This window comes from Stegodyphus dumicola, chromosome 6 (genome assembly GCF_044657685.1).
Source record: "Stegodyphus dumicola isolate Sdum_Otavi_A_Nest chromosome 6, ASM4465768v1".
Taxonomy (NCBI): domain Eukaryota; kingdom Metazoa; phylum Arthropoda; class Arachnida; order Araneae; family Eresidae; genus Stegodyphus; species Stegodyphus dumicola.
This window is the reverse complement of record NC_140773.1, coordinates 209,227,134-209,239,728: the sequence shown is the minus strand read 5'-3', so window position 1 is coordinate 209,239,728 and position 12,595 is coordinate 209,227,134. Positions and strand designations below refer to the sequence as shown.

The 12,595-nt window shown below is 34.5% G+C and overlaps 1 protein-coding gene across 2 annotated transcripts in view; it reads right to left on the bottom strand.

Moving 5' to 3' along the window:
• Positions 1 to 12,595, bottom strand: part of GrlHz (Gustatory receptor-like Holozoa) — an 87,415-nt gene that overhangs the window by 12,499 nt on the left and 62,321 nt on the right. For both annotated transcript variants that reach the window (XM_035352727.2, XM_035352726.1), the window contains exons 9-10: positions 9,021 to 9,120; positions 1,746 to 1,852 (exon numbers count right to left, since the gene is read on the bottom strand). In XM_035352727.2, coding sequence (XP_035208618.1) covers positions 1,746 to 1,852; positions 9,021 to 9,120 — 207 coding nt within the window. The remainder of the gene's footprint in view (positions 1 to 1,745; positions 1,853 to 9,020; positions 9,121 to 12,595) is intronic.

The window sequence follows — 12,595 nt, the reverse complement described above, 5'->3', positions numbered from 1 at the left end:
GTGAAAAACGCTATCGTTTGTCTTATTTTGTGGTACTGTATTCAATGAAAATGCGGAATTTCTTTTTGTTAGCAGAATATTATTCCAAATACTGTAATAATTACATCGGAATTCAACACAGTCCCTACTTAATTCAGTGTATTCATACCAGCCCTCAAGTGTGTAGATGCCGCAAGAATAATTCTTTTCGACAGGTACGCAGCCACTCATGCATCACCTGTCAACTGATCGTCATCCGAAGATAAGTCAGAAATTAATTAGTTTTCACTTTTATAATTTGCTACTTAATAATAGACACTTCAAGGCCGTTGTGAGCCTCCTCTTCCAGTTATTTTCTCCGTGCCGTTTGAGGCCGCCTTCATGAAACGAAACACGTTAAACAGAAGTGAAGGAAAAAAAAATTAAGAGACCTCCACCATTTTTTTTTTGCAACTGTCGTTCTATGGTTACTAGTCAAACATGGCAGCGGAAAATAACCTTGAAGTTCCTGTTTTAAAGTAACAGACTGTAATGATGATACGCTGTAGCTGTGCTTTACCAGCAGCCTGTATGAGCTCTTAGCAAGCACTGACAAGTCTTTCTTTCATTTCAGGTAGTATTAAGACCTTTCATATCTTTCTGACACTTTTGATGAACTCCATCTCGTCATGCATCATGTCATAATGTGAAGCAAAGTTAACGTCCAGTAATGATGTCACTTTCTTGATTATGATATGTCAGTTTTCTTGTTTCATTTCGCGTTACTGATGGAACCAGGCGAGGAAAATCTTCTACACTAGTCTGGCTGGTTTTAATCTCAGTCCTTTCATACGTTTATGTAAGATTCACATTTGTCATCATACTGAATTCTCACACTGTTACGACAAATATGCTGGATTTTACTCCTTTGTTCAGCAAAAATGTCACCATACTTCAATGTCTTAGCACACTGTTCTACAAGCACTGCCATCTTGTCAAACTATTTTCCATATTCCTTTTAGTGCAGAAAACGTTTCATGTTGATGGTTCAAGATGACTGTCTTGCATATCGGAAACAACGATAACGTTATACATGTGATTTGTGATAAAACTTTTTCTGCCGAAAGAACTAATACAGCGAAAATGGAATTACTTAGGTAAATGGATCGAGGAAGGTTACATAAAAAAATTCTAGCACATGAAATTTCTTATTACAGTCAGCTCCTGCTAAGCCAGAGTAACGGATTGCAGATTACACGAGCTGTTTCTAGGAAAAAGTTTATTTATTGCTAAACAATTAAAAAATTGCTATCATAAACCATAAGAATAAAGCAAAATATGTATGGTAAGTGCAAAAAGGCGAGGTGGGTAACAACAGTGACAGCAGAGGATGTCCTAATATTTTAAGTTTCTTTTATCTAAAACATTACGTAATTTAGTTGTATAAAATCTTAAATATATTGACATTGTTAAAAATAAGTTGATCAACCTTGAAAAGTAATCAAAATTAAGTCATTAATCTTTATTTTACATTGATTCCTATGGAAATTCAAGAGTACATATAGATATAAAAACTTTGTTTTTTCTGTATGGTGTTCATGTTTTGTAAATGTTCATGTTCTGTATGGTGTTTCCTGTATTATCTAATTTCTCTCAGTTCAGTCAGATTTTGGTTTAACCATGAGCCTACCGTACTCAAATTTTATGTATTCCTATATATTTCATTAAAACAAACAACTTGTTAAAGTAATATATTTTACAGAATTAAGTGATTTTCTTTCTCTTACCTGTATAAGAGGAACTATGAGAGCTATGAACCAAAGCGATGGAAATAAAACTCTGTAGCTGATAACAATAGCTGTAGGTATTTTATTCAAAAATAGCAATGCTGTACCTGTAATGATAAAAAATTTGCTTTTTATCCAGTAAAAAATACTTAAACTAATATCAAGCAAGCCTGGAAAATGTCACGCTAACAATTAAAAATTATAATACTAAGTATGCCAACCTTTCCCGATCATTTTAGCTTATTTTGACTTCTACTTCGGCAGATTGCTTTCGATCATAATTTACAGATAATTTTTTGCTATCGCATTACACGTAGGGAGGAAACATATGTTTCACGTGAGGAGGAAACATAGTTTATAGCCATAAAATTACTACTTATTTTGGAAATCAAATACGACAGGAAATAATCAGTGTTCAGTATTATTATTCCTTCATCAACTGCTTTAATAAAATCTTTTGTAATAATGGTTTATTTCCTCTCTGCAAATAAAGTGAAAATTATTTTGCAACATAAACAGACGAAACACCACGAGGAAAGTGTCATAAAACAACATAAAAAAATACACAATAAAATGAAAGGTACAATATGCACTATATAATATAAAGCCGCAAAATAAAAGTAATACAAATCAAGGAGCCAAAGGAAAGCGTAACAAAAATACAGTGTCCATTAAAAAAGTCTTCCCGAATTTTAAACAGAAATAGAAATGCCAGTATAGATCTTATTACAAATTTTATTTTTTCACCTTACAAAATAATAGTTATTATTACTTAAGTGTTCCGTCCTAAGGCACTACACAGAAGGGCCTTTGTGGAGGATTTTCTAAGGGAAACTGGCTCGTATTAAAACGTTACACATGGGATTCGAACCTCGGACCGAACTACCAGTGTTCAGAGACTTTACAGCCTGGAAATGTTCTTCTCATAACTGCATGTTTTCCTTAGGTTATTTAAAAATTGAAGTCTTTAGACGCAGACCGCAAGTATCACTGAAAGATGGAATTCGTATTGATATCGCAGCAATACCGAAATAATGACTGGACACATATTATCGAACTTATTGATGGGTTTTATGAGAGGTCAAACAGTTCCACAAATCCGAAGATAAACTGATGACTAAGTGATGACAAATATTGTTCTGTACAATGATAAAATAAAATTTGGGTTATAATCTAATTTACTCTTTTAATTTCTATTTTAAATAGCGAAAACCCTTTTTTGGACTCTCTAGATTGCAGTTAAGAACATATACATATGATTTTACCGATAATGATGATGAATACTGTCCTATCTATAAGGCATATCTTAAGAGGTCTGTTGCAGATAGGAAACTGAAAATAAAAAATTTCGATCTTTTCGCTATCAGTGATATACAGTGGCTCAAACAATTGGGAATACATCTTACTTTTATTTGTTAAATCTAACTTCCAATATAAATAAAACATTACCAAGAAACGGAAACATGTTTTTACTTTTACTCATAACAATTGATTTCGTTTAAAGTAAGAACAAAGAACAATCAAAGAAAAAATCCTAAAATGAAAAATTTCAGAAGCATTTTATAAAAAAAAATATGCTGATTTTTTACTAAAAAAAATTGAGAATACACCAATAAAAAATCTGTTTAACTACCACTGCATATTTTCTACGTGACTTTTATTTTAATCTAGTGTTGCGTAATCTTATCTTAACCTTTTCACTTTTGGGATGAAGTTTGTTATATGAACTTAAAGCCACACCTTTCAACAAAAAATGGCCCGTCGAAGAGAAAGCAGTATTTGATGTAAGGATTTCATACTAAAATTATACAAAACAGGAAAATCTTATCGTGAAATAGCTAAATTTGTTGGTAGAAGTCACATTTGTGTCCAGAAAATCATGGCGCCAAAAAGAAAATTTTGAAAGATATCAAGATTGATGCTAAAGTAAGCGCACTCAAACCTGCTGCAGAAACTTCTCAAATCATTGGCAGAATTGTAAGTGCGAAAACTGTGCGAAATGTAAGTAGGCAAGCTGGGATGTAAAAGTAGAGTTGCTTAGAAAGAAACCATTCATCAGCTTGTAAAATAAGGAAAAACGTTTGGAGCTTGCAAAAACTCATCAACTGAAGATGAATAAATTTTGGAAAAAAGTTATATTCACTGATGAAAATAAATTCACATTTTGGGCAGTGACGGTCGTCGCACCCTATTCAGAAAGCCCAACACCGCTTTGGATCCGAAAAATTTACATCCTACAGTTAAACATCGTGGCGGCTGTATTTCTTCCAGCTGGGGTAGGAAATTTAGTTTTTATAGATGGCATTATGAATCATATGGTTTACTTAGATATACTCCACAATAATCTAAAAGAAAGTGCTAAAAAGTTAGATTTAGATGGAAATTTCATATTCCACCACTACAATGATCCCAAACACATGGTGCATAACGTCAAAGTGTGGGGTCTTTTTTTCATTGGAAGTAGCAGTTACATACACCACCATAGTCCCCAGACATCAATATACCTGTGGGTCACACTCGAAACAGCGTTCTAAAAACACAAAATAAAAACAATGCGTATTTAAAACAAGTGTTGCAAGAAAAAGGGTATAAAATATCTTCAGATACGACGAAAGGTTTAGCCGAATCGGTACCACGACGTCTGAAAGAGATCTTAAAAGCTAAAGGACATGCAACAAAATATTGACACTTTTTTTGTATGCGAGATATCACAAAAATTTCATTGGTGTATTCTTAATATTTTGAGGTAAGAATTTGGATATGTTTATTTAGAATGTTTCTGAATTTTTTGGTTGGTAGTTCTTTATTTTTACTTTAAATTAAACCATTTGTTATGGGTAAAAACAAAAACGTGTTTACTCTTCTTGATAATGTGTTATTTATATTAAAAGTTAGGTTTATTAAGTAAAAGTAAGGTGTATTCTCAGTTGTTTGAGCCGTTGTGGGTAAAAGGATAACTGTCTTACTCGGAGAACTTTCCAAGAATCACATCATCCATATGCATAAAATCTTTTAAAATAGACTATAAATTCTGCATACTTAAATTTATAGACTTCATTATTAATGCCAACGCCAATGATTTGCAAGTTTCGGAGTGCCTATGGTTCAAAACCATGTACCTCCACATCAGAATTACTAAAAGTGAGCAGAAATAGGACTTCATTATTAAGCGACAGCTCTTCCAAGATTATGACATTTTATTTATGATTTAACTAGTCGATATTAAAATTTACACAGTGCAGATCTCAATCCCGCTGACTTATCAGTTATACATCTTATTTTATACATTACCTTGCCCTGCAAAAAAGAACCATGAAATGCAGATTCTTAAATGATGATAAAAGGAAAACGATATGAAACTTAATATATTTCCGAAGTATAGTAAGCAACTTGCAAATATAGTATTCATGCCAATATCAGTTTGTTTGTTCCTATCTATTGGTATAAACAGGTTCCTTTTATTTCTTCCGAGTTTCATTAATTTAATTACGAACATTACAAAAAATTTTAAAAAGCGGATTTATTTGATTTGCTCCAGAGATGGCGCAGTATGAACGATAACCTGCCTTGAACATGCTAAAATCCAGGTGAATTAGAAAGGCTGGATTTGCCGGATAATTTATTCTCAAAATTTACCGTTATGTAATTTCGCAGTTGTGGACATAATTTCGAAGTAGCAAAATGGTAAGTAGAAGATTATGTTCAGGTCACTTTCGAGTTAAAACTTTACATGTTAAAAATTTTGCAAGTGTAGCAAAAGTTGGAATTCCGTTAGTACAGTGAAAAGGAAATTGCATGCATTTAGTTTTCATGAACGAAGGCCAACCATATTCCTTCGCCAACCTTATTCCATTTAAAAGTCACAATTGCCTGATTTCGATGATATCTATAGCATATGATTCGGAGCACAGTATTCCTCAGACACAAATCCAGATTTCCTTTGCAGAATCATGACAGATAGATTTTCATTCGGGAGCAAATGCTGGCATGAGATTTCAAGCGACTAAGAATATCAAACAGCACTGCTTCCATAATAGCAGAGTCATTATGTGGGATGACATTTACCTTGGTGACGGTGGCTACATTCGTATCTTCGAGAACTTTATTATAATGCCACACAAGTTTGGTTTGGTTTATTTAACTCTTTGAAATCCAGACCCTTTGCTAACCTATATCCTCAAAATACCGGACCGCCCGAAATAGTTTTCCAGTTTCATAGCAATTCCCTCCCCTCCACGTCCATTAACGCAGAAAATAGGTGTGAAGATTTCCAATGACATCCTTTGTACTTTCTAACAAAGATTCCATTAGCCTTTGACCCCGTTCTTTATAAAACTATTCTGAAGGTCAGACCAACAAGCCTTTCCGGCTTTGTTATGATCACGAATGAGGTTTTGTTTATTTCCGTTATTTTTATAGAAAGGAATAAATTGTTTAAAAATAAATATAATCCTTAAATTTTTAAACTGCTCTTTTATTTAAAGCTTAAAAGCCCACTGTACCACAAAAGAATCAACAACGAAATGTCACGAGCAACCAAAAGATAAGAACTTACTTAGGACAAGCTGTCTGCAGTAAAGTGATACAATGCATTTGGGAAAATTGCACCTGCTACTGTATACCTTAGGAGGAGGGAAGAAAGTTACAATCTCGGCCGTTTTCGGGCGGTTCTGGTTGTTTCAATGTAGGGCCGTGTCTAGCGGATTGGATGTGAAGGAGTTAATTATAAGGCAATTTCTAACGAAAGCTGATTCGTATCAATGTTACGAATGATGGAAACTTAGAAAATGCCAATGTATCCAGCCCGTTCGCCAGGAATCTAACACACATCGAACTATCAGCACAAAGATATCGAAAGATATCGAAATCCTTCCTTCGGATTTAACGTTTTGCTGTTGCACCCGATCAATACTTTATTCTTACAGACAACGACTGACGCTACATTCGAAGGGATCATACACCTTTTTAACATCAGCTCTTTATCATTTGAAGACATTGATCATTATTTCGATTACCATTTGTTTTATAACATTATATCTTATCTGCTGAAAATTGTAAATCTTAAATTCTTGTTGGAAAGACTTTTAGACGCAAAAGGCTAAAAATTACAATACTAATTCTGCGTTTATGGCCCAATTTAGGCCACAAAATAGCAATAAAATACTCATTTGGCTCACCCCTACTTGAAATATACTATTCTGCTGCTATAGCGACATCCACCAATTAGTATCAGATAGAATAGCGAGAGTAATTCTTTTGTAAATAATAGGAAGACAAAAAATAAAGTAGCACTTTCTACACTCATGTCCATAAATTAAGGATAATGCAAAATCGGGCAAAGGAAAGTTAGAAGCAAAACAAATTTGACTTATTTGGAAAGCTTATTTATTAAACAAAAGGTAAAGAGCAAAAAAAGATGCTATATATTTGATATTATTACAAAAATTAGCAATTTTTTCTCCCTGGAGCAAAATACACACACACACACAAAAAAAAAGCCTATTTACAAAAAACCAATATTACATGGTTGGTATGATTGTTAATACATTGTATGTCTCCTAGACGATGCAATACAGTCCGTACAACGCCTAGGCATGCTGAGTATCAAATTATCGATCTGATATCGGGGGATATTACACCACTCAAAAAGCAGTGCTCTCCGAAGTTCCGGTAGACATGTAGGAGGAGGTTGACGAGCTGCAAATCGTCGGCCAAGTATCTCCCACACGTGCTCTACTGGATTCAAGTCCGGTGAGAATTCTGGCCAGTCCATACGGGTGATATCCTCCGATTGAAGGCATTCGCTTACGATGTTTGCACGGTGAGGCCGGGCGTTATCATCCATAAACACAAATTGTGCGCCCATGGCGCCCCGAAACAAACGTACATGTTGTTCCAGAATGATGTCCCGATAGATTCGGCTTACCATGGTTCCAATTTGAACATGCAGGTCAATTCTGGAAACCAAAATAATTCCACCCCAAACGAGCACTCCTGCACCACCGTAACGGCGTCGTTCAATGATGTTTTCTTGGTGGTAACGGGTACCTGGAGCTCTCCATATGAACGTCCGGCGAGAATCAGACTGCGAGCTAAACCTGGACTCTTCGGAAAACATCACACAAGCTCACTGTTGCGGTGTCCACAATGCATGCTCTATACTCCAGGCTAACCGCAGGCGACAGTGAGTTGCAGTAAGTGGAACGCATCTGACAGGTCTACGAGCATATAGACCAATCTGCCGTAAGCGTCCGTACACGGTCTGCCTTGAAACTGTCGTATCAGTGGCTGAAGAGAGCTGACGAGACAGGTCTGAGGCTGTGATCCGCCTGTTTCTTTTGGCAGTAACTGCCAAATACCGGTCCTCATTCGGCGTTGTAACTCTGGGGCGACCTGTGCTGTAACGTCTACTCACCTTACCATCATGTTGGAATCGTTGCCAAAGCCTGGAGATGACACTCTGGGCAATTCCAAGTTCGTCTGATACTTCCAATTGGGTACGCCCACATTCCAGACGGCCGATAATTCTACCACGTAAAAAATCATCCAAATGCGTCCTTTATGTCATAACTATTCGGTTATTGCACTAAAATGCTTATAAAGCGCCTGCGAACAATTTTACTTCTTTGCCTGTATTCCTTATATATCACTCTCTTACACTCTCGTCATTGTGACGTACCCTCGGTGTCATCTGGTTTCTTCCTGAAATTTGCATATGATTCTTGAAGATGTGTGTAGTGATTTTACAGGTGATATATTTATTTTAGAGTTCGATTTCCACGTGACTCCGAATTATCCTTAATTTATAGACATGAGGGTATTTGAAAATATTTATGATAGAAAATTGAATGTACGAAAAGTTTTTACTTTTTCCTTTCAGATTTATTAGCTTTGCCGATATTCTTTTCTTTTCCACTTATAAATAAATAAAATAAAATAAAGTGTACTAAAATTTATGCTGTGCTTGAAGCAATTCCATCACATATGAACATAGTTTTAATAATTAGTTCCAAATCTCTCTTTCTACCAAGCACACACCAAAGGCAGTTTTGAAAAAACATTTTCTTTAATAAACTGTAACCATCTTTTATTTATGAATATAAAAGTCAATTATGTCAGAGTTATCTGGCTTAAGACAAAAGCCTTCGCAAAAAATTTTCAAAGAAAAATGGCCTAGTTTATAAAATGATTAGCACATAAATATACAATTAAACGTTAAAGATAAGAACAGTTGGCTTTATCTTTGATAAGTAATATAATACTGGCAAGCCTTACCTAATATCGTGAGTTCTGTGAAATTCACAATACAGAGACCCATCATTTTAGCCACATTGCCGTTTAAGAGGCTTATATATTCCCTTACACCTAATATGTCCTATGTTTTAAAAAGAAAAGAAAAATCAATCTTTACCGCTAATGAGATAAAAATCTTAATACGATATTATGGAGAATATATTTAAAAGATTTGCCATTTTCAATAATAGATAAATATTTCTTACCAATCATGCATTGTTATGTCTTAATACTGAAGTAGATTAAGACCTACTTAATTCAGTCCCTATTCATCCGGATGGCCAATGAATTTTTAGTAACTAACCTTTAATATTAAATATTCGTCCAGGTTAAAGGAATAAACTAATATGCCATCTATGCAGCTAAATGCTTTTACAATTTCCTGAATAAAGGTTTAGAACACCGCTGATGTAAAAGGAAAAAGAGGACAACAAACATTATAGAATTTTAAATGCGTAAACCTGAAATCAACGATTTTTAATTTGGGATTGTTCTAGGAGATACTAAAACTTCAGTTCTGACAAATTTCTGGAAGAACGTATCATAAATGAAAATGTAAATACTGAAATATTCAGATGGTGAGACCTAAGACTTTTACGAAACACCGGGTAAATGTGGTGAAGTTGCGTCACTAGAAGACAGGATGGACTTGGCCCAAGGCGCAGCTAGAGGAGTACGTGTTTTGGGGTGTCATTTTTCATGTGAAATATATTATAAGAGTTAGTCAGATTACTAGATTATAAGAGTTAGTTAGATTTTTAGAACAACTAATTCAAATAAATTAACTCTTTGAAACATTTGTTTTAAATCTTGTTTAGTTCGCCTCGGATGACGTTGTGTACTGTATGTTTGTCACAAGAACAAGCTCTCGACAGATAGTCTGCAGATGTATGTTGCCATAGAAACGAGCTCTAATCCATTTTTCGTAGGAGTGTTTTGAAGAATTGCTTTTCAGTTTGTCATCATGGCGCACTTAATGACGAATCGACTTTCTCTAAACTCCTTTCCCCATGCCAACATTCGCCCAAAACAAAATAGCAATAAAATACTCATTTGGCTCAGCCCTACTTGAAATATACTATTCTGCTGGTATTAGCGACATCCACCAATTAGTATCAGATAGAATAGCGAGAATAATTCTTTTGTAAGTACACACAGTAACATCACGTTCGTTTTCAAAAAACATGCACGTAATCAAGCTATATAAGAAGGCCTGTTCTACTTACTGCCAACGTGGCACATTTGAGAGTTTCAATAATTATTTAGGCGTAAAATTTCAGGCATTTAAAAATTTGTATAAAACGAACGGCTTTTAAAATTAGATATTTTATGTTTCCTCATGAATAATAGGCTAAAAACTGGTAGGATAATTGGAAAAACAGACAATGAAAGAAAAAATGGTGAGACGAGCTCTTCGATTTCGGCGCTATAATTTCCGATACCGACCGAATACCTTTGAAGGCTTCTGTCTCTACAAAGACCAAATATAAAAAAAGTAAAAGCAAACAAAGGAGTTTTTAAGTTTGCCAACGAGTTTATAAAATATGGTTTTCTACGTAATGAAGCTGATGAACCAAAAGCTAGATAAGTCTGGCAGTACTGTCAAACTGAAACCAAATAAACTGCAGAGGATTCTACATACCGAATACCCACGATACAAAGATAAAAACATTACATTTTCTCCAGATATTAAGAAAACCAGCAGTGGAGGTCTTTTATCGAGATAGCTATCGTGTATAGCTAGAACTGAAATGCTATACACAAATGTTGAAGAGTTAATTGGTCCAGTTCCCCAAGATATAGTAGGCATATATTTGGCGAAAAGGAAAAGCAACAGGTATATCAAATACCACTCTCAAATATAATAATTGGTTGCAGAATATACGAGATGACTGATAATGTGGAAAGCAAACTTATAAAAAAGTAAATTTTTCAGTTGGATGAATCCACTGATTGACAAGGCGTTACACAACTAATTTGTTTTGTAAAATATGAATACAAAAATGAGGTCGTTAAAAATATTCTTTTTTGCAAGGAATTACAAGGGATTACGAAAGAAGAAATTTTTAAATTGGTAAATTCTTACATCGCAGGAAACTATATTTCTTGCGAAAACTGTGTGGGGGTATGCAGTGATCGAGTTTGTGCCATGGTAGGAAAACACAAGAGATTTCTAGAGCGAATCAAAAAAGTCTCTCACCATATAGCACGGATTCAGTGAATCGTCGAGAGAGAAGCGCTCGTATCGAAAAATGTGCCACCAAACTTAAAGTATATGTTAGCTATTAGAGTTAAAAATAATAAATTTTTGCGAATATACTGAGAAATGGACGGTGAACATTACCAGTTTCTTTTACATACAGAGGTGTTTTCGCTTTCAGGAGAGGGATCCTAATGAAACTATTAAATTTAAAGATGAAGTATTTGTGTTTTTAAGTTACAATGATAATTATAAAAAACTTTACAGTTTTTGACTGATGAAGAATGGCTATGATATCAAACTGAAACCAAAGCTTTTGCAAAGAAATTGATTTGTGGTGCTGATACTGCAGGGAAATTAATTTTGCAGCCTTTCCCATTTTAGAGAGTTTTGTTATGGAAAACAAACTAAAAATTGTTCAATCGATTATGAAAGATCTAACAACTCACCTGACGAATCGTAAGTATCATTTTAATACTTATTGTCTGGAAGATTTTTCTGACTCAAAATGGATCCGAAATTCGTTTCAGTGTGTGTTGCCCAAAAATTTATGACTCCATTTAAGGGAAAAACTGAGTTGGATCTGATAGAGAGTTAAAATTTGTTTTCAAAGAGCTTGAGTTGAGCGATTTTTGACTTAAAGTTCTTAATGAATATACAGAACAGTCTAATGCAGCTCTAAAGGATTTATTATTGTCTCATCTTATATGTCTCTTCTTGTTTGTCTCATCTTATATGTGCGACATGGGATTCTAAAATCTGAATACCGAAACAAATTAGCAGTAGAACCACCTTTAAGATTTGAATTGAACAAAATAGAGCCAGAAATATCACTACATGTAAGCAAGAAACAAACTCACATTAAATAATTTCCTTTGTAGTTTTTTTTAAGTCCTGCGTATTATACGCCAAGTTTTAATTTTAATTTATAAATGATCGCTAATCGATTTTTTAACTAAATATTTGGTAAGTAGAGTTGATTTTCAGTTCATTGTACTTGTTTTGATACTAATGTATGTTTTGTATGAACCAAAATGTTTCAATATCATTGCCATAGAGCAGGGGTTCCCAACCTTTTTGTCCCTAAGAGCACATTCTAGGATATATGTTGGATGCGGGCACCATTAACGTTTTCAAGGTGAATTTATAGTTCGATAGAATTATACATGCATATAAAAAAAAAAAGAGATCGGTCGCATTTCGCTTTGTAGTGGTATCTATGTTGGACGCAATTTCTGTTTCATTCAAAATGAGGAAACTTTCACATAGAATTTTATTAAAAACTAAAGCATTTTTATTGTGATCGCACACGGGCGGGCACACATTAAATGATCGGCGGGCGCCATGATGTCCGCGG